The sequence below is a fragment of the Marmota marmota genome, unplaced genomic scaffold (genome assembly GCF_001458135.2).
Source record: "Marmota marmota marmota unplaced genomic scaffold, marMar, whole genome shotgun sequence".
In the NCBI taxonomy this organism is placed as follows: domain Eukaryota; kingdom Metazoa; phylum Chordata; class Mammalia; order Rodentia; family Sciuridae; genus Marmota; species Marmota marmota.
In genome coordinates, this window is record NW_026000240.1 from 25,348,473 (window position 1) to 25,372,057 (window position 23,585).

A 23,585-nucleotide genomic window follows, 5' to 3' on the forward strand; every position below is an offset into this window, starting at 1 on the left:
GGGACGCATGGAGTTCTTAAGTACATTTTTAAAGATTTGGAATAAATCTATTAATATTCAAATTTGGTAAAGCTGGTGAATATACTAGGATTTGTTGTAATCTCTAACATCTGTATATTTGAAATATTTCACTATAAAAACAATAAATTAAACAAGTAAATGGTTTTGAATAAGGAATTATATAGAAGAAATCCAGATGTCCAGTAAACACCTTATTAGCAGTCAGAATTTTTAAAGAATTTTCATGAACTTGTGACAAGTAACAGGATATCCTCTGTAAAGTACTTTTATTGTTTTATTCACTTAATTGAATGCATTCAACGTGGTGTATTTTCAACAGGCCCACACAAGAGGAATTAAAACTTCAAAAACAGCAAGTGAAGAAACTGGAAAAAGCCCTTAAGAAAAGCATCAAGTAATTATATTTCACCAAAATCATAGCTTTTATTAGGGTTTTGTATTTTGTTCCTATTTATCTATGTTACTTATCTCATGTTACTTCATGTAGCCTTGGATTGGAATTACCAGGCTTATGGGGGAAATGATACTTAAAAATGCATATTTCCACATGGTGGCACATATCTAGAATCCTAGTAGCTTGGGATTTGTTTAAAGTTAACAATTTAAACATCTTGCGGGGCTGAGGCATGAGGATTGCAAGTTCAAGGCCAGTCTCAGCAATTTAAAGAGACTGTAAGCAACGTAGTATCTGTCTCAAAAAAAGGACTAAGGATGTGGCTCAGTGGTAAAGTATCCCTGGGTTCAATCCCTGGTAACCCCTTCCCCACTACCCCCACCAAAAAAAGCTTTTCTGGTTCCACAGTTCAAAAGCAATTTCTTCTATATTGGATTTAGCTTAGCTGTATATCCATCTTAGGTGATAAAAAGAAAAAAGGTAAGTTGCCTAATGTAATAAAGTACAAAGATTTTAAATAGAATATTGTCTTCAGAAATGGAAGAATTGCTAGAGAATCAGTAAAAGTAGATATGACAAGCTCCTGATTTTTGTTATTACTAGTCATGATCTGAAAAATTTAAAGGGAGTCTTATCACTTTAAAAGTACCAGAAGGCATGCAGTAATCCATTCTTACCCACTCTAGCTTTGAAAAGCAAGAGCTCAGAGGTATTTTAATATCTGATCTTAAAGAGTAATGGTATTTTCTGAAGCTTGTCCATGAGTACCCTTTGAGTCAAGGGATTGAGAAAGTAGTTTGGGACACATTTTGTTGGAGAAGAAATCTATATATATGAAATATTTTGAAAACTGAGTTAATATATACATCAGATGTATTAAGTCAGTTGTGTTAGCAAGTGTTGATTTAATTTTTACTGACAACTATTTTTCCTTCTGTGGCAACAAACATCACTGTAAAAGGAAAGCATGTGCATCCAGGAATTACATATTGAATTAAAATTAAGATAGTAGTGAAGGAAAACTAAAAGAGAAGTGGAAGGTTTGGAAAGAATGCCTTCATTATTTAATGCATATTCATTTCCTTCCTACCATTGCTTGACATTTCAGGTGCCTATAGTATTTCCTATTATTTGCTTGGCATTCAAGTCTGGGGTTGCTGTGGTAAACCAAATGGAAGAATATCCCTGCCCTCGTGGAGATGGCATAAAGGGAGATGGATAATGAAATAAATATGACAATTTCAATATAAATACTACATGTAAGATAGTGGGAGCGTAGCTATTGTTTGAGTTTGGACAGGTGGTGGTGGTGGTGGTGGTGACATGGTCAGTGGTGGAAGTACTGAGAAGTTTTGGAATTGGAGAATATTGAAAGTAGAACTAACAACTTTCAATTGGATGGATGGGATATAAGGTGTTGAGCAGGAAAAGAAAAAGTCTTCTAAGTTTTAGGCCTGAATAACTAGTTAGTTGTTAGTGCCATTAAGTGAGGTGAGGAAATTAGGAGACAAACAACTGGGAAAGGGGAAGCTGTAGGAGGTAAAGTCAGAATGAGGAAACCTATTGACTCCAAAGCAAGCATATTAGTGAAGATAAACATAAACATACATGTTTTTACATGTACATAAACATCAGTCCTCATTATTCAGATTTCATGTGTGAATTTGCCAAAATCATAACCTCGGATCAGTCCTCACGGCATTTCAGTCGCACTTGGGCATGCTCAATGGCAAGGAATTTTGAATCAACATATATTCTCAACTATTGACCAGGTTGATGCTCTTTCCTCTTGTTTCAACCCCCATACTGAAAAGAAGGATCTTTTGCTGTTTAGTACCACTCCCCCCCCCCCATACTTATGCTTTTTGTTGGTGATTTCTCTAAGGTACCTCACCAAGCATAGTGCCACAGTGCTATCTAGCACTCCTGTACCCAGGAAAGGCTGTGGTATGCCTTATGAAAAAAATACACATTTTAAGTTTTGTTTAAGGCAGGAGTTAAGGAATACTATTGGCAAGTTCATTAGTGAATCAGCAGTGTACTTCAAAGTGTCTTTAAGTAGAGACTCACATAAAACATGGTTATATATTGATCTGTTGACCTATTATGTCCCTAGTTTTCAGTTCTGCAGATACTTCAATGAAATTGACACAAGTACATTAAAACAGGTTGGAAACCATAATCTGGATATTATATGTTGACATGATAATTTAAATTATATTCTTGTATTATGTCATAATTATATATTGTATATTTTATATATGTTTCACATCTGGGTCAGTGAGACAAAATGGAACAGTGAGGAAAATGTGACTAGAGACTTGCCAGAAGCATGACAGTGTATTTCCCCTAGGAGCAGTGGTTCAGTACTCTAATTCAGTATTCACAGTGACTTTATAGACCATAACTGCCCCAAATAATGAGAATCAACTATATATATTTTTGTTGTTCACTTGGGTTCTGGCCTTTAGATTGACTTACCATTTTTGTCTTTTAAAATTATGATTCAGTTGTAAAGGTGGTGGAATGAGATGGACATCATTACCCTAGGTTCATGTATGATTGCACAAATGTTGTGTCTTTACATCATGTACAACCAGAGAATTGAAATGTTGAGCTCCATTTGTGTATGATGAATTGAAATGCATTTTTCTGTCATGTACAACTAAGTAGAACAAATTAAAAATAAATAAATAAAAATTATTTTAAGAATTAGGATTCAGAACTAATTCCTACTATAATTTTTTTGGTTGAATTTTGAAGGAATGTTTAGGAATTTTTATAATTTAAAAATATTTTAGTTTGGAACTTTTTATCTAGATGTCGATACAGAGAATTGGGAGTGTTAGATAACTTACCCACATTACACAGATGGTAGGCAAAAAAAGAGAAATCATATCCTTAATCATTCTTTCTCCAAGTCTCACTCTTGAATCACCACACTAATAATTAGAACCAAGCTAAATAAAGAAAATCTTTTGATTTTTGTTTCTGTAGTACTAGGGATTGAACGCAGGGCTTGAACCCAGGCTCCCATGCATGTTAGGCAAGTGCCCTACCATGTTAGGCAAATACCCAGCTCATGAAAAGATTTTTATTTTCTGTTGTGCCAGAGGTAGAATTATTTCAAAGTACTATTGATGTTTGGGAAATAATAATCTGCTGTCAACTTAGTGAATTCCTTCCACAGATATACAAAAGACAGTTTTATTACTGGGTAAGCTTTCAGCCAGACAGGGATGTGCATTATAGGCAATGTGCTAAACAGGTTTACAGACAGAAAGAAATCTTCCTATATAGCCAGGCAGGTAGAATTCATTACATACATGCTGTCTTTAACCAAGGGAAAAATAAAATTTCTGGTGTGCCGCAGTCTGGCTGGGCACAAATCACGAGCCACTGAAGCAGGAACAAACTTTATTTTTAAACTGCAGGAAAACACTTCACACAGCTCCCGGGGTATCCTCCCGAACACCATGAGGCTTCTCCAGGAACCCCCAGCCGGAAATATATCTCCCGGAAATCCCTCCTCCTGCACTTCCCCAACCAATGGGAACTCTTGGGGAATTCCCGGAAATCCCCATGAGAACTCCAAAATAGTGCGAGAACTCAAAAGTTGCGGCAGAGGCGGATAGTAATGCCTTGCCTGTCAATCAATACTGTTGGCAAAATGCCAGGGGCCATACAGACTCGGCCGTGGCTCTCAGCACTGGTGTTCTTATGACAATTAAGAGGTTAACAGCTTGGCACCAGGGCCCTAGACTAAATTCTGATAGTGTCAGATGTGACCATCTTCCTTGATAGTCACATTTTGACCATGGTTCCAGGGTTCCTTTAAAAAAAAATCCTGGAGATATAGAACTGGGAAAAGGTTTATTTAGCTCTGGAAAAGATTTAAATACATCTTAAAGAGACAGAGAAAACATAATTACAAGTTTTCCAAAGGAAATTCTATGAGAAAAAGGAATAGAGGAATCTTTTCTCTTTCACGACCCAGAATATTTCAGTTGTGTTTTTTTTTTTCTTTTGTATTTTTAAGAGTTGTAGTTACTCTTAACACCTCCATTTGGTATTGAAGGTTAGTTTAACAATTTAACATGGGAGAACATGATTTCTTCTTACAGGAGAGTTAATATTACGGACAGTTTGTTTTAAAATTATGTTCCTTAAGAAGGGATGAAATAGGTCTACCAGGGCAAGACAACCAGATGTACTACACTAATTTCCTTTATTTTTCAATACCTAGTTTATTTAGCTAGGGGGAAACGGTCAGAATACAGCCAGTCTAGTGTTGACAGACATCAGACTGGTCGCTGGCGAGGCACACTGAAATTAACAACTAAGCTTAGTGCCCATACTGAGATAGAAGCAAGAAGCCAAAAGAAAAAGGCTGGCTCCTCAATGTTCTTTTTTTGTTTTCCTTATGAAATGTACTGGGTGGGTTGGTTAGTACATACAGCCAGATGGGGCCTAACTATCTCACTGCCAAGAACCCTGATGTTTTATGGGGCAGGGAGGGTAAAAGTACTGGGGGGGATGTTTAGATAAGGCCCCTCACCAGTAAGGAGATAATGGAAGAAGCACCTGAAAAATGCCTCAGTAAAGTCCTGGTAGTAAAGGGGCCCCTAATGTGGGTGCTGGGCTAAGAAAGCAGAAGTGCATGTGAATATGGCTAGCATTAGAGGGAGGGGGTTAGTCCTTAAAAGTAACTGCCTCCACAGATTTCAGTGTGCAGGGTGTGCAGCTGGTCTGGTGTGAGGAAGCTTGCTGTTCCTCATGAGGCCTCCAGGCAAAGCCTTTGTAATTGCTTATTGCTGGGCCTAAAGATAACACATAGTATTTGAGTCTGGGCCTGGATTTGGGCTCCTCACCAGAGAAACAGTTGCCTGCAGAGTTTGGCAGTGGTGCCATGTTGTAGTGACCCACTTTTTTTTTGTTGTTTTTTAAACACTATAATTTATGTATTTTGGTTGCTGCATTGACAGCTATAATGTTGTATATTCATAGTGTAGTAGTTATTTATCAGATTTGCATACAATTTGATAACCCTACACTCAGATGACAATGTTCAGCTTAACATTTAAATTAGAATAGTTTACTTGTCTTTCCTGTAGAGGACATATTAGCTTTTCTGTATCTTTTTGTATTCTAGATAATGTGCTCATTGCACTGCCTTTAGTCAGAACTGCAGACTGTGTGAATGTGATAATTAGAGGTGGAGTCGGGTGGAAAGTGGACTGTGAGAGCCTGGTATGTGGTGGAGAAGTTGGCCAACTATTAGAGCTAATTCTGTATATTTGGTTTGGGCATCTATTCATCATTGAGCAGAGAATAGCAACTGAGTAAAGATCATGGGTGTTACATGTCACTGGAGTAGGAAATTGTAGGGGAGAAGTAAAATCACCTGAGAGAGTCAGGAATACTGGGTTAAACTTCAGAGCACGAGGAGTTTTGAATGCTAAACCAAAGAGCTTAGATTTAGTTCACAAAGTAGCAAAAGCCATTGTTTTTCAGCTGGCAAATGACATAGAATTTGACTATTCTTTTGTACAAATAGCAGTTCAGAATTTGTTAACAAGCTATGGAATTAATTTAATGGATTGGGATCCCAGCAGGAAACTGATAGCATATTCAAATTGAAAAGATTGATTTGAAGCAGGTCTGATAAGAAACTACTATTTTCAAAGGCATGATGGGGGATGAGAAGCAATATCTACCTCAGCTGGCCTTTGTAGATATTTTAAGAAGGGAAAAGGTTTGTGACTGGGTGAATACACTCATACGTAGTGAGGTTCCTGGGCAGAGTCTCTCCTTTCCCCAGAGTTCTTGTAGCCATCTGTCTCTTAGGTCTCCATGCTCTTTCCAGGCCTGAGCATCACTACTGTCTATTCTTTGGCACAAGTGGAACATGTAGAGAGGGACCAAATTGTTGAGATGTTCCTGCTTTGTGCCCAAACCAATTGCCTGCTCAGACTGATTTCTCTCTGTACCTATGGCCTCTAACTTTGGAGCACCTTGGATGGAAATTGCTTCCTTCTTTTGCTGTAGTTTTTTCCCCTGGTGTTTTTTATTTGTGTTGGGAGAGTGATTAGAATTTTCTTCTTCAGTCTGATCCCTTCTGTTTTCAGGGATTCCTTCTAATTTGTGTTCTGTTGGGAGGACCTTCTCATTTTCCAATGGCAACATGACTTAAGTTTTTAAAAACTTCAATGTATACACACACATGCATATATCACATATAAGTAAAATGATGTAAGACTTTGACAAGCCAGCTGGATGGATCATTGTCATCTTAATCTAATGTCCAGGAAGGCATTTTGTATTATCTTGATATTTTCTCTCTTTAGATTACAGGAGGTTATCAGTCCTAAAAACTCTGAGGACACAGAGAAAAAAGATGAACCCATCAAAGAAAACCATCAACAGGCCCTAATTGACCAGAGATACTTTCAGGTATTGCATAGCTACCAAAAAGACTGGTGTTTGTAATGAACCTTGGTTTCAATTGCAGAGTAATAAATGATCACTTGATATGAATACTTGTATAGTCATCTTGTGGTATCCATGGGGATTCATTCCAGGATACCTGTGGATATCAAAATGAGCAGATGCTAAGGCTCTTAAGATAGCATATTATTTGTATATAACCTATGCATGTTTTCTATCCATTACTTATAATACCTAATACAATGTAATCAAGGTAAATAGTTGTTATACTGCATTGTTTAAGGAATAAGGACAAAAACATCAATTAAGACTTTTAAAAGATTTTATAATCCTTTGCTCTCACACTTTAAGCAATTTTTATTTTTGTTGCTTTTATTCTTACATAGGTAATTTATTTTCTTAGGGTAAGGTCCTTGTGTGGTTTTGTTTTGGATATTTAGTTCACATGAAATTTAATTTTCTATTGATATGATGTAGGGAATCTCATTTTACTGGTTCTATAGATCATTATTGAATAGATGAACAATTAAATCTGTTTTATTTTATTGACAGAACTGGGTCTGTACTTTTATTGGGCCAACATAGGGTTTTAAAATTTTGAATTAATTACCAATATTTCATACATTAAGAGATTTTTAATGTACATTATCTGAAGAATTATGTCTTTTCCCTGTCAGATGTGGACATATGCTCTTCTGTTATCCACAGTTCCCACTCTTCCTTGTTTGACTCATTTATGCTGCTACTTGGCTTCTGTGGGCAATTGACTTCATAGTCTTTTGATAGGCAACTTTTTTTTCTCTGCTTTATTGATGCTTATAATATATTGCTGTATATGCATAGGTTTTTAGATTCTCTGATCTATTTCATTCCTATACTACTTTCATTTTCTTTTTTTAAAATATTTTATTTTTTAGTTATAGTTGGACACAATACCTTTATTTTGTTTATGTATTTATTTTTATGTGGTGCTGAGGATCAAACCCAGGGCCTCTCATGTGCTAGGCAAGTGCTCTACACAACCCAGCCACAACCCAGCCCCTCCATATTCTTTTAATTTCTATATTTTATAGTGTCTTGAAATTTTTTGGGGAAAGCATCCCGTCATCATCTCCTCACCTGCCCCCCAAATTTTCTTGGCTATATAAAAATTTAGCACATTGCCTTTCTGAATGAACAGTTTTTCAGATTAAAAAATCCTATTGGGATGAGCTGAAATTGGATTAATGTTTGGAGAAATGATACCTTTACAGTTTTGAATTATCCTATTCAGAAATATGTCTCTAATTTCATTTGCGTTTTCCTTTTCAACCTTCAATAAAGTTTCATATACTTTAAATTTCATATACTTGTGTATTTCTTATTAGGTTTATGATCTGGGTTTAATAACTTTATTGCTATTGTGAATGGGATCCAAGCATATTTCTGAAAACTGTTTTAATTTAGATATTGCTATCAGCCAATAATGGATTTCTTTCATTTCATTTGTCTCTTAGATTTAATTTGAGAGGATTTTTTTTTTTAAGAAAAAGGCAGGGGCTGGGGTTGTGGCTTAGTGGTAGACCCTGGGGTTCGATCCTCAGCACACATAAAAATAAATAAACAAAATATATTGTGTCAATGTGTAACTAAAAAAATATTTTTTAAAAAAGAAAAGGGCAGTTAAATTATTCATGGGCATTGAGATGAATTCATATTTTTGCTTTTATTCCTGATGCTTTTCTGTTTACTTGGATTTTGGTTCTATTTTACTTTGGTTTGTTTCCTTTTCCTAGTATTTAATAGATTGGTTGAAATTTCTTTATTGTTATTTACCTTCAAGTAATTAGGAAGTTTATTATGCTAATTCTTTCTTTAATGATTACCCTTAAAGTTTTTTTTTAAAAAAAAATCAATGTAAAACAATCAATATTAAGAGCTTATCAGTATCTGCAAACTCTGAAGAATGTAACACCTATATTGATTTTCTTTTTAAAATTCTCATCTCTGTAGCTGGGTATGGTGGCATAAGCCTGCAATCCCAGCAACTTGGGAGGCTAAGGCAGGATAGATTGGAAAGTTGAGGCCAGCCTCAGCAAGTTCCTGAGACCATGTTCCCCACCCCCCAAAAAAGGATGGGATGTAGCTCAGTGGTGGAGTCCCTTGGGATAATTCCCAATACTATAAGGGAAAAAAAAAAATTCTCATCTCTGGAAATGGGAATTGCCAGTTTTCGGTTTCCTCATTGTTAACGTATCTTTTGCTGCCAATCATCAGAAGGTGTTAAGTCATAAGAAAGAATGTGCTTGGATGTCTATAAAAATTCAGTGGAGAGAAATTAATACATTTTTCTATTAAAATGAAAATCTAAATATAATAAAAGTGAAAAATTTAAAAACACTATCTTGAACTATAAAGAAACTTTAAAATAAGCCTCTGAAGTCATATTACCAGGACACCTATTATTTGAAGCTTGAACACGTCCAAGGAAAGTGATTTCTTTGCTTACCTGTGTATGTGTTGCTAGGGATTGAACCTTAAGGCTTCACACATGCTAGACAGGTGCTGTAACACTGAGCTCCATCCTTACAACACCTGTCTAGCTTTTTAAATATGCTGTTTGGGAGTCTCCCTTGCCTCCTCTTGTATGATATTTAAGGTAGAATTTATCATTTATGGGGAGAGGGTATGGTCAAATAGTAGGTATAATAAGGTATTTACAGTTCAATCTAGGCATCAGTAATATTAGGGAATTATTGTTAATTTTCTTAGATATGATAATAGTACCACAGTTTTGTAGAATATGCCTACTTTAAGAGACTCATGCTTTATTATTTGAGGTGAAGAGTTATAATGTCTGTTTTTTCTTTAAATCATTCATCTTAAAATAGTGAGCAAATATGGCAAATTGATGTTAACATCATTGAACCTAGGAAGTGATTTTGTGGGTGACTGTGAAGGTTAGTTTTTCTATGTCAACTTGACTGGGCAACAAGGCACCCAGATATTTGGTTAAACATTTTTGTGTGTCTGTTGAGTGTATTTCTTGATAAGATTAACATTTGAATTGGTAGACCAAGTAAAGCAGATTGTCCTTTATGATGTGAGTGGGCATCATATTGTTCCCCCTGCTTTGTACTTGACCTGAAACATCACCTCTGCAATTGCTAGGGACTGCAGCTGCACCTTAGCACTTCTGAGTTTCTACTTGCTAAGTACCTATCTTGGAATTTATCAGACTTAATAATCCTATGACCCAATTCCTTACAAATAAATCTTATTATAGTGAATATATGTGTGTGTATATGTAAACTATATGTAATGAACCAAATTTATGTGAAGACAATGTGCACGTGTGTGTGTGCGTATATATATATTTATATATGTATATATAAATGATACTGGCTATGCATCTGCTGTGAAGTACAAGCCAATAGAGCAGTTCTGCTTCTGGGAGTTCAGAGAATGTTGTCTTAGTAATGAGGATGACTGGGCCATGTGTTGGTCATTATCTACTGGCCCTGCCTGGACTTGGCTATATGGCAGTAGCAGAATGCAAACAGAGCAAAAGTGATCTATGCCTCTTAAAAAAGGGCTCTGAATTGGCATAACATTTTTCCTCAGTACATCTGTGGGTCAAGGCAAGGCCCAAGACCAGCCCAAATTCAAGGGGTAGAAAACAGACTCCACTTTTTGATGGGAGAACTGGTAGTGTTATACTGCAAAAATATACAGAAGAGAGATATTGTCATTTTTTCAACAATTTGAGATAAAGTATGTATGCTGAGGTTCAGGTAGTATCTGCTCCCTGATCTCTTTTGGGAGTTCAACTCCCAAGGCGATAGCCTTCCTGATCTTTGGTGTGAGAGAGGAGAAATAGAAACACATCCTTCTCTCATTAATAATTTAGTGGAAGAGAAGCTGTGGTTGTAGTTCAGTGGTAGAGCATTTGCTTAGCATGTGTGAGGCACTGGGTTCAATTCTCAGCACCACATATAAAGTTCTATCGACAACTAAAAAAAATATTAAAAATAATTTAGTGGAAGAATGCTAATTATTTTTTCAATTAGAATGTTCTTGATGAGTTTAAATATAACAAAAGTGAAATATTGAAATACACTATCCTCAAGTAATAAAATAAAGCTCTTTTAAATAAACACCAGAAGTCAAATTCTCAGAAAACCTGTTTATTGTAGCTTCCTATGGCTAGAAAAGAACAATAAATAGCACCTGCTACCCATTCTACATATTTTAATTTTTATTCCTGAATTATAATTATTCATAATAATAAGCATCATTGTGACACATTCATACTCACACAAGACATAATCTTTTAATTTCACAATGAGACCTATCTAATTTCTCACGTTTTCTTGGATAGGCTTGTTACTATCTAGGGTTTTGATTGCGTCTTAGCAAGACGTGTATGGTGTGTCTAGAATGTGACTGTCCTCATTTTGAATTTATCTGAAGTTTTGAAGCAATAGGAAAAGCCTCTTTGAACATCTTGCTTAGCTTAAATAGGAGACAGAAATAGGGAAATGTAGATGCAGTAGCTAAGGATGTCTGGATGATTATTCTTTATGTGGATTATAAGAAGTCATTTATAACTCTTTTTAAATTTGTTTCAATTAGTTACACATGACAGTACAATCATACATTTGAATCAAATGGGGTTTAATTTCTCATTTTTCTGAGTGTACAGGTTGCAGAATCACATTGGTTATACAGTCATGTATATACATACAGCAATACTAGTGTCTATTTTATTCTGCTGTCCTTCCTATCCCCCCTTCCCCTCCCCTCTCCTCCTATCACTTCTCTCTACCCAATTTAATGTGACGCACTTCTTTTTTCCCCCCTCACATCATCATATTTGTAATCTGTATAATGATGAGGTCTCCTTCCATCTTCCGGGCAATTCCCCTTCTCCCTCCCTTTCCCTCCCACCTCTCTTCCTTATTTAGTGGTAATCTTCTTCTCATGTTCTTCCTCCCTATCCCATTTTGAGTCATCCCCCCCCCCTTATATCAGAGAAGACATTCGGCCTTTGTTTTTTAGGGATTGGTTAACTTCACTTAGCATAATCTGTTCTAATGCCATCCATTTCCCTGCAAATGCCATGATTTTGTTATTTTTTACTGCTGAGTAATATTCCATTGTGTATAAATGCCACATTTTTTAAATTGATTCATCCATTGAAGGGAATCTAGGTTCATTTATAATTCTTTTCAAGTCTTATTCATTTTAAAATTTATTCTTGTTTTTCTGTGAAGTTTTTGGTTCTCCTCACAACTTATATGATTAATCATAATAATGAGATTACTGTATAACCAAAATTTTGCAAGTGTCAATCTCATTAAAGATTTTCATAATACCTAAAATTAGCTCTGAAAAATCACGTTACATTGGCATATAAGGTACCCCTTTACCCTTTTGTATGACTAAAAACACTTTTTATTTTTAAAAAAGGTGTTGTGTAGCATCAATTCAATTATTCACAATCCAAGAACTCCAGTAATAATTTATAAACAGAGCAAAGGAGGAGCCCAAAATTTTAATAAAGATCTTATTCAAGATTGTGGATTTGAGCATCTTGTTCCTATAATAGAAATGTGGGCTGATGAACTGACATCTCTAAAGGTAAGGGGTTGAATGTTTTTTGTGTGCTTGTAAAAATCGATGGAACTTTATGGATTTATTAATCAGACTTGGCTTTTGATGTTAATTTAACAATAAATCTGGAAAAGCTTATCTAATACTGGAATTTTACTATCTACAAAGTTATTTTAAGTACTATCAATTTGATGATGTCACTACTGTTATGTTTTCTTCCTCTAAAGTTCTACCAAAGATTTTTAGGCCCATTGCCTCATTGAAGATCTGTCGTGGATCATTTCTGGATCTTCCTTTCTTGTTCCACCCTCATCTCCCTCCTGTTGGTATCTCTACATTGCAGATTTTCTTGGCCCTGTTTGTCTTCAAATGTAATGTCTTAATTGCAGTTTAGTTGAAAATATTTTCCTTCTCTTCTTAATTTTTTTCCTTTACTCAGAGCTGAGCTGAGCTTTGATTTATTCTCTAGAGCAGGTAATAGTCAACTAGCAGCCAGCCCTCCTCTCAGCTGTTCTGATGATCCATGAAGATTAAAATGTATTCACTTTATAATAATTGTGTATTCTTTATTGCAAAATTTGAGGTATTTCCAGTTTTGATTGATTTATTGAAAGGTGAATGGCCTTGAAGTTACTAGTGTTTAATTTCTGTGCCCTTTAAATTTAGATTTCTCATTAACTAATATCATACATAGCACTCCCTCAGGAAATGAAGATATGCTTCACAGTATTTGTCAGCAGAAGCCTTAATACCATGAAGTATAAATAATGCAGAAAATATCTGTTAAGTATGTGTAAGCTTCATGAGAACAGAAAGTTTTCTTATTTGTTCCTTGATATTGCCCAAGGATCCTCATGACACATAATGAGTGCTCAATTAATATTTATCCAAAGAATAAAGCAGAATATATTCCAAGACAACAATATGTATGGAGGGTGACAATAGTAAATATTAAAAATTTTTAATAAAAATATGCCTATATATAACTGATAAAAGAATCTTCACATTCAGCCCAATTTCTTTTTCCCTTTCAGCTCAGAACTAAACAACACATAAATGTTTTGGTTAAGGATATCCTGTACTGGATTAATATGCTTACTTAAATGCATCTAGTCTGTTTCTCATAAGAGGGTGAAATAATTAGTGATAAACTGTGAACACCACGGCACTTCCCAGTCATTGCCCGTCAGATGGACTTCCCAATAGCATATAACAGTGCCAGCTCCTCAACAGAAATGGAGTAGAAAAAGCCTCACTCAGCCTTTTCAGCAAAGGGAGAAAACAAGAAAGGAGGCAAAGGGATAAAATTAAGAGACATATATTGATTATTTAATGTCCAAAGCATTGTTGAAGTTATTAGAAAAGGTGAATATGAGATTCAGACAAGTTGGAGAGAGAAAATATACTCAAAATATGAGATTTAAATAACCATTCATGGTGTCATTAGAAGAAAAGTATGCTGTAAAGACAGATGGCAAAGTGCACGTGAATAATACACGTGACTTGTACTCTGGAGTCCAGAGAATGAGGAGATCACTCTGACTGCAGCTAGCACCCAAGAAAGCCTTTGCAGTGGTAACACGTTCTTGTTATTCCAGTTTTTCCAGTGGAAGGAGCAAGAATTAGTTTTATAAATTGAATATTCTGAGGACACCCAAGAAGCAATTGGCTAGAATTAGTTACTTCTGACATAGAAGTAATTCATAGATTTTTAGGCAGTGCTTCTGACATTTTTACTTGATTCAAGTACCCAAATTGAGAAATTACGTGAGATTCTTTGAGGCCTCATGTGAAGAGTTCTTTATAATATAGCAATCTCTTAGTTTGGGAAACAATCTTCCCAGATTGGTTTTTATCCTTGGGTTTGATTGGCTTAAAAGAGAAGGATGGTTTGAGGGATGAATGGATAAGACAAATGTGTTATATATTACTAGAGAATATAATTTTTGTTTTATTTTTAACTGACACATAGCTGTACCTATGTATCGGATATAGGGTGATATTTCAGTACATGTATACAATGTGTAGCATTCAGATTAAGGTAACTGGTATATCCATCACCTCAACAACTTAAAATTTTTGTTTTTAGGAACATACAAAATCCTCTCTACTAGCCATTTTAAAATATACAATTAATTGTTGTCAACTTAGTTATCCTCCAGTGCTAGACAGCATTAGAAGTTATCCTCCTATCCAACTGCACCCTCTGTTTCTGTTAACCATCCTTTCTCCATACCCTCTCCAGACCCTTCCCAGGCTCTGGTAACCACTATTGTGTTTCTGTGAGATGACATTTTAGATTCTACTTGTTGATCAACAAGAACATGCAGTATTTTTCTTTCTGTGGCTGGCTTATCTCACTTAACATAAGGTCTTCCAGTTTCATTATATACAATAGTTAATATTGCTAGTTTTTTTTAATCGTCTCCATAATGGTGGTATTATATTACATTCCCATCAACCATGTATAACAGTTTCTTTTTCTTAGTGGGTTTTCTTACTAATCCATTAAGTATTCAGTCATAAAAAGCAAAGAAATTCATACCACAACATGAGTGAGTATTATGAAGATATTATAGAAGAAGCTAGTTATGAAAAGACAAATACTGTATGAATCTATTTATATGAGATACTTAGTCAAAATCAGAGACAGAAAACAATGATGGTTGCTTTGGGATGGCAGAATGGGGAGTTATGGAATGGAATAGAGTTTGTTTTACAAGATGAAAGGAGTTGTGGGGATGGACAGTGGTGATGGTTGTACTATGTATTTAATAACATTAAACTTAACGTTGAAAGTGGCTAAGATATTAAACATTATGCATGTGTGTCTTACCACAATTTTTAAAAAGTACATGTTAACAGCTGGAGCAGGAGTGGGTGGGCAAGCGGGGAAACACACCGGGCCAGCTACTGCCTCTTCCTGTCTTTTACTTCTTACCTCTCTGAAAAAGGGAGCTACAGGCGCAGTAGCTTTTCTCACCCAGAATACTTGTGTGCTGTTAGTTTCCCATTCCTCAGTGATTCAAGAAGCCAGTCATACATGACAGGCAAGACCTTGAAGTATTTCTACATCCTATAGCTAAGCAAAGAACCTAGGAGATCCTCTTAGTATTTTTTCCTGGCTTACTTGACGAACTGTGCTACAACCATTCATAGTGACTGCCAAGGAGACCAGAGCATCATCTTAGTTTTGTAAAACTAGTTTATTCTCAGGCACAAATTTTTAAATTGGGTATTCTTTTTATCATAAACTGCTTCTTCATAAATGTACCTGTTAATGGGAGCATTGGTTAATTCAGTTATCATTACGTTGCTACTTGCTGATATTTTTTTTCCAAATTTTAGTGGCACTTCTTACTTAAAACATTCATTTGACACTGAATTTATTGCTGTGAATTGCTAAAATAGATAGCTGCCATACTACAAAATGAAAAGTATCAGTATGTGAGGTCTGGATCTTAATGGAGGAGTGCTAAATAAGTGGAGGACTAGAATAAGAAATAAGAAAAAGGAGGAATTTCTTGTACTTGTGTATTCTAGAACTTCACTCTTCAATATGGTAGCCACATGTGGTTGATGATCAATTGAAATGTGGGTAGTTCCCCCATTGAAAAGTGTAAAATGCACACGAGATATAGAAGACTATGGAAAAAATTCGAAAATATTACATATTATTTTGGGGATATACTGAATTAAATACATTGTGCTGAGGATCAAACCCAGGGCCTTATGCATTATAGACAAGCATTCTACCATTATAAAAATATATTAACTAAAGTTAGTGTTACCTGCTTCTTTTTACTTTCCCTAATATGATTGCTAGATGATTAAAATTACTCTTGCTCATTTTTTTTCCCAGACAGCATTGTTCTAAAGGGTCAAGCATTATGTTGTGCACAAACTAGATACTTGGTAAATATTTGTCAGTTGGTCAGTCTTAGAGCTCTAAACTTCCAGTGGCTTTGCCTTTTGTGCATAGTGTAAATAGACTAGGGCAATATATCTATGCCAAGAAAGTTAAGGTGGTTATTAAGATTAAGTAGAATCAGGTTTTTAATGTCAGAGGAGCTCTTATATGGAGACATACATTACAATATGGATGAGTCTCAGAAACGATATACTTAGTGTAAGAAATCAGTCCCAAATGGTCATTTGTGTGGTTCTGTTTGGTGAAATGACCTGAAATGGCAGATCATAGAAACAAAGAGGCTTAGTGGTTCCTGGAGGCTGGGGGGCAGAGGAGCATGGGGAAGGATTATGAGTGGATATGGGATTACTTTTGGGATGATAAACAAGTTCTGAAGTTAGATAGTGGTGAGGTTTGTATATTTCTGAAAATACTAAAACTGAGTTGTATACTTGATTAATTTTTTGGTATATAAATTCATCTCAAAGCTATTATAAAAATTCAGAATGTGAGCTGGGGATATAAGTTGGTGGTAGAGTGCTTCCCAGCATACATAAAGCCCTGGATTCAGTCACCTTATATTTTGGTTTTATATACCAGTAATTCAAGATAACCACGTAAATAATATAGTGATCATAAATAACATATAATTGCTTAGGGCATCCATATTTGGAATAATCAGTGTGTAGTTTGTTTTTATTAAATAAATCCTACGTTTTCCTGGAGAAACCTAATTTTAATAAATTTTTTAAAATTATTTCTAAATACTGATGATGGTTACATGTCTATTTTTTAAACTGCCTGGATTGTTTTATTAGTGTTATTGTAGAAATTATTGAAATCAATACTACCATGTCGTTTCTTTTGTCATAAAGGATTTGTATAAGTCCTTGAAAACGCTATCTACAGAATTGATACCTTGGCATAATTTAAAGAAACAGGATGAAAATGAAAGTATTAAAGTTGAAGATCTATTGTTTATGGTGGATACAATGTTGGAAGAAGTGGAAAATAAGGAAAAGGTAATGCTTAACTTATATAAATGTTCACATTTTTAAGTTTTTAAATTTTTTAAATTAAATATTTAGAATATTTCCAGACATGAATGATCTTTTCCATACCTTCTTTTGGACAGGACAGCAATATGCCAAACTTGCAAACTTTGCAAGCTATCGTTGCTCACTTCCAAAAATTATTTGATGTGCCTTCTTTAAACGGAGTTTATCCCCGAATGAATGAAGTTTATAGTAGGCTTGGAGAAATGAACAACGCTATGAGAAACCTCCAGGAACTCTTAGAATTAGGTGATGACCCTTTTTCACTTTTGGCCCCTACTTGATAATTTTTTCCTAAGAAATTAAAAAATAGTTAAAGAATCAAGGATAACTAAAGTATAAAATATTTGATGGATGTAATGATTTTGGAAAGCCTCTTTTTATATATTCTATGTTTTTATTTCTCTTTGCAGACAGTTCATCCTCAATGTATGTGCTGGTGAGCACAGTTGAAAAATTGTGTAGGATGATTAATGAGGATGTGAATGAGCAGGTTAAGCAGGTGTTAGGACCTGAAGACTTCCAAAGGTATTTGTTTGAGGAGTATCATCCAGAATTCTTGGAGTGATGAAATTAAAGACATTCAAAAGTTCCTAACTTATTTACCTTCCCTATTTGGAATGGCACTTGTTAAGTAACTTGACAACCTAAAATAATCCCACACCTTTAGGGATGGAGAAAATGCCAAGTATTTTCAAGACAGAAATAAGTTGCTGGGCCTGTAAGTTTACATAGGTTGGGTAAGAAACTCTTCAGCATAAGCCTGTTCCCAGGGAAAGTTGTATGTGGAAAAATTCAAACCGTTTTAGCCACTGTAGAAACTATTAAAATCTGTAATACCATGTAGTTTCTTTTGTTATAAAGGATTTGTGTAAGTTTTTGAATACTGCCTACAGAATTGATGCCTTGGCATAATTTAAAGAAGCAGATGAAAATGAAGGTTTTAAAGTTGAATACCTATTGTTTATGGTAGATCCAGTGAGTTCTACCATGATCATAGTTAGATCATATCAACAAGTCTTGTTTTTAGGATACTACCATATACCACTGAATAATTACTAACAGGTTATTTATTAATTATTTGATTAGACAGTAAATGTGAAGTATTTTTTAAAAGACTGGGCATTGCTAATATAAAACCTACTGTTTTTAAAAAATATTGAGGGATTGGGGATGTAGCTCAGTGGTGGGTTGTGTGCTTAGCATGCATGAGACCCTGGGTTAATCCCCAACAATACCCCTCCAAAATTGAGATGTAGCTTAAGACAACTTTCCCCAGCCTTCCCTCGTTTTATACTGCAACAGATTGAAAAGGAAACAACATATTCCACGTATTTCTTATGTCCTGTATGTTTTCCAGGAAGAACCCTTATAAAATCTGACACTTGAGTTTTTGATATTTAATGCTTTTAAAAGGAACATATATCCCATTATTTGTCTTTTTCTCTCTACCCATGGTTTTACTCACTACTCATACTTTTATCTTCATGTTTAATAGGATGCTGAGCATAAAAGCCTGTTAGAAAATGCAATAAAAGCATGGTTCTCTAAAGAAGGCTTGAGCTAAATGGAAAGTTTGCCATGTCAAGAATATGATGTAATTAAACAGATGATGTTTTCTTAAAGGACATTGATATTAGGACAACAAAAAGCAAAAATAGAAAATATTGTAGTGAATGATTATTAAGTTTATATTTAAATTAGGATAGTCTCTTTCCACTTTGAAGATGTTCTTTTTGCAACCATTGGCTTGCAATCAGATGTAAGAACCCAAAGTTGGAAATCTGACGTAACTTTGCATTTTTTAAACAGCATTATCAACAAATTGGAAGAACATGAGGAATTTTTCCCAGCATTTCAGGCATTTACTAATGATCTACTTGAAATCCTAGGTAAGAACTCCATTGGTAACAGTTAAATTTTGAGTCTTTAAGATGTCAGTGGGTTTGAGAGAAGAGTGTTCCTTAGTTACTGGATTGGTGTTTTTACCTTGAATGTTTGATAGAAGTGTCTGTAAACCACTAATAGTTGTGGAAACATGCTCCTTACTTGAAGTTAGAGTCAGTTGGAATTAGTCCACAGAATAGAGCAGCACAGAGCCTTTAAGGAGATTAGAACTGCCTTGTTTTGAGATGTTATAAAAAAATGGCATTACTCTGGCCAGGCCCAGTGTAACTCTGGCTCTGCCATTGCCTAATAAGAAATCTTGGCAGAATTTATTATTTCCCCCCACCCCTCACAGGGGATTGAACCCAGGGGTGCTTAAACACTGAGCCACATCCCCAGCCCTTTTTAATTTTTATTTTGAGATGGGGTCTCGCTAAGTTGCTTAGGGCCTTGCTAAGTTGCCGAGGCTGGCTTTGAACTCATGGTCCTCCTGCCTCAGCCTCCCAAGTCACTGGGATTACAGGTGTGCACCACTGCATCTGGCAGAATTTATGATCTTGAAAGGCCTTTCCTCCTCCCCCTCTTTTTGTTTGTTTGTCTTAAAGGTGGCACAGCCTACTGTGTTTTAAGAGTACACAAAGTTTTCTTCTCAGATGATATGAAGTAATGTAAAGTAGTGAACATCTATAGAAGAGACTTAAGTACGGCATCTATACTGTTGGTCAGATTGAGAGCTTCATTAGTAGCAGTATCTGTTAAAGGGGAAAAAATATATTTGCTTAGGGATCATAGGCAAAGAGACTCTTATTTTAACATGGCTGTAAAGTTAATTTATCTTAAGAACAATTTTCAAAGTTTAAAGTGATTTATTCACTAGCAGAATTTTTGTTTAGCTCATTTGAAAGGATTTTAAAGAATGATTCCTCAATTTTCAGAAGCAGAAATGAGACTTGGTAGGAAGATTAGGAAATGATTAAATTCAGATTTGGTAAGAAAATTAATAAATAAAAGAAATATCTTACTGCAGTGTATAGCCTAGAGAACATAAAGGAAGTTTTGTGACTGGTGTTATGTGGACTGTGGACTCAAGGGAAACAAAGAGTGAGTGTCCTTTAGGCATTCTCTATATGCTTTGAAGCTCCTAGCAAGTGAAAATATTACTTGAAAGCTAAACTCAGATGAGTCATGAGGGTGGGGTTATGGCTCAGTGGTAAAGCACTCGCCTAGCATGCTTAAGGCACACTGGGTTCAATCCTCAGCACCACATAAAAATAAATAAAATAAAATAAAAATATTGTGTCCATTTACAACTAATAACAATTTTTAAAAAGATGGGTTATGAAATTGTACAAGTGTGTTGTCTAGAATCCTGAAGAGACTGGTTTCCTGCAATGATTCTACTTGCTTCAGGAGGGCCATTAAATTCAACAGTGATGTTCTTATTAAGTACTACTTTGCAAATTAATAAACATTTTAGTGGGTGTGTTTGCAACACTTGAAATAAGACCCTTTATTACCTTTGTCTCAGATGTTATTACATTCAACGTAGTACATGTATTTGCAAGAAAGTTCAAGGTTCTTGCGGAGGAATTTTGTATTTGGTTTGAAGTTGAAATTCTGGAGTTAAATATTTAACATTGGGGAAGTTTGGCAAAATGTGACTGGATTTTAAATTACTAAATGTCATTAAGTATCTAGTGGTGTATTGGATATCAGATAGGGAGACTACCCTTCAATAAATTTTAGTTTCTATGCTTATGTAAGTGGTATAATTGGCTGAGAAAATTTCCATATCAACAAAGGTCTTTGTCTATGAGGTTCATTTATAAGGCAGGTTTCTCATTTAATGGGAAAAGAGATATGATTTCAGAATGGATGGGGGTCGGGGAAGGTCTGGGAATAACTTGATTTTTGGACCTTTATTTACCACAATGTAAGGTGTGAACCAAATTCTCTGCAGCAGGCTGGATTACACTGTCCCCCTTCCTGTATGCTTGATGCTTTGTGAGCCCAGACAGGGATTCTGACTGAAGTCAGAAGCTTATGGAACTCATGACAGTGGGTCAGCATGGGTCAGGTGTTAAGGCTAAAGCGAGAGCAACCAAAATCTAGCTAAACAATGGAGAGAAAGAGAGCTGGATTCCAAGAATTCATGGCAGAATAAGTCAGAAAAAAGTAGTGGGTATCTATAAATCTGCCCTTAGGGCTTACTTTAAGCAAGGCTGAAGTCTGGATAATGAGAAAAAGGGACTTTGCTTTCTCCATAGCTAGGAGCTTATGAGAATGAATTCTAACTTCAGCTGGCTGGAATAAGATAGGTTAAGAAAGAGGAATCAAATTTAGAAAAATCTGTCAGAGAAGAAACTGAACTGGTTTATCTGGGAAGCCAGACCAGCTAAGGACTCTCACACCTGGCACCTGAGGTTCTCTCTCTGTGGACCTTCACACCTCTTATTAGGCACACCTGTTCAGCTCAAAAGGTAGGCCTATGGGTGATCCACTAATGAGAACTCTTCCTAAGAGAATCAGAGGGGCATTGTGTGTCTGTGTGTTTAATATCTTTAATTATAAATGGACACAATATCTTTATTTTTTATGTGGTGCTGAGACTTGAATTCAGTACCTCACAACTACTAGGCTAGTGCTGTCCCACTGAGCCACAACCTTAGCCCAAGGGCACTGTGTTTTATGAGAAGAATTTCCTAGGACTTCAGATGAAGACCCTAGTAAAGAAATGCTGCTACCTGGGATTTTGCTGTGTAATTAGGTCTAAAGAGGCACTACACATCATAAATGTGACCAGTTGGATGTGTTAGCAAGAGCCAGAGTCAGAGAGTACTTGTGAGTATGTGGTAGCTTTTATAAACAGATGCACTGTTTAGCATCTGTCTCTGAATCAGTGATAATGTATCACCATGATGTGCATGAAAGCACCAGTATTGTCTTTTTTGCTTGAGGTTTGTTTCTGCATAGAGTTCTCATTTCCCCTGAACTGATCACTAGAAAGTTACTCTGCTTTATTATTTTTGTTTTTCTGTTACAGAAATTGATGACTTGGATGCCATTGTACCTGCAGTAAAGAAATTAAAAGTACTTTCTTACTGAAAACAAATCAAATCATTTTTACTGTGTAAATTGCATTCTTAACATTCTAAGTATTTTGTAGAATTGATCTTATTTTGTCATAAGGGTTATAAAATGTATTTGCTCACAGAAATCATCTTAATATTGGGTCATTCTCCAGTACTAAGATTCTTTTATAGAAAATAGCTGCTAAGTTATTAAAGCAGTAACTTAATTTGAGATCCTTTAATCATTTCTTAAAAACACTTGATGCTTAAATTTTAAGGTTATTTTAAGGTAGAGTTTGTAAGTAAAAGAGACACCCAAGGAGAGAAATTGCAAATAATAGAAAAGTTTCAATTAAGTTGAAGGTCTAATGACCTTTGGTTCAGGGCAAAAGGAATACCATTTGCTTTCTAAGGCCAGCCAGTAGGAAGCTACTGCTCTCCTGGAAATGATTAATTTGCATTTTACTAAGATATCCCTCATGGTGGTTGCCCTTTCAAAGCAGGAGGAAGAAAAGGAAGAAAAAAATGTTATATCTTAGTGTTAGAATAGGAAGTAAATCATGGGGGTAAAATAAAATAGGTGAGTCAATAGAAGTCCCTCATTTTTTTTAAAAAAAGTATTTTTTAAAATTTTAATGTAATGTACTTTTTATAAGGACATGAGATCTCAAATAAAATTTTTGTAAAGAATTTCCAAACATAAGTGTCCTCAGTGACTTATTTGTATTACTCACAAATAATGAGTCATTCTTTTCATAGGCTCAGCCTTCCTTGAGCAACTCCTTCACCTTTGCTGCATTTTACATAAGAGTATTGTTCTTGTGCTTTCTGCTTATTCTCTATTCCCAACTTTCAGCCTGCTTTGCTTCAGGGTCCAGTGTTCTGCATCACATCCATGAGTGTGGGCCACTTCCACCTGCCCTCCATTTCCTCTCCACAAGCAGCAGGCCTAGGAGGATTTCTGTTATTTTTGTTGCTTGGTATATTATTGTAAAACATTTTCAGGAAGCAGCAGAGTGGAATGGAGAGAAAATGTCCATAGACAGCATCCAAATCCCTGGTGTTGTGACATGAGGCTTAGGGATCAGGCATAGACAATAACTTAGATTCTTCTAAAATTAAAACTCTCTATCCAGAATTCGTAGAACATGTCTTGAGGTTGAGTAGAAAAGTATTTGGATATTCAATGATGTAAATACTCCGAA

General features: G+C 35.4%; 1 protein-coding gene across 9 annotated transcripts in view; it reads left to right on the forward strand.

Moving 5' to 3' along the window:
* The window catches only part of Cep70 (centrosomal protein 70), a 51,945-nt gene extending 28,867 nt beyond the window's left edge, over window positions 1-23,078 (forward strand). For 6 of the 9 annotated variants that reach the window (XM_015486997.2, XM_048794332.1, XM_048794337.1 and 3 more), the window contains 8 exons: window positions 341-415; window positions 6,763-6,868; window positions 12,314-12,484; window positions 17,243-17,389; window positions 17,503-17,671; window positions 17,836-17,950; window positions 19,235-19,314; window positions 22,353-23,078. In XM_015486997.2, coding sequence (XP_015342483.1) covers window positions 341-415; window positions 6,763-6,868; window positions 12,314-12,484; window positions 17,243-17,389; window positions 17,503-17,671; window positions 17,836-17,950; window positions 19,235-19,314; window positions 22,353-22,414 — 925 coding nt within the window. In that variant the 3' untranslated portion in view covers window positions 22,415-23,078. The remainder of the gene's footprint in view (window positions 1-340; window positions 416-6,762; window positions 6,869-12,313; window positions 12,485-17,242; window positions 17,390-17,502; window positions 17,672-17,835; window positions 17,951-19,234; window positions 19,315-22,352) is intronic. The other 3 variants (XM_048794335.1, XM_048794334.1, XM_015486998.2) reach the window with 3 other exon arrangements.
* Window positions 23,079-23,585: the final 507 nt, after the last annotated feature.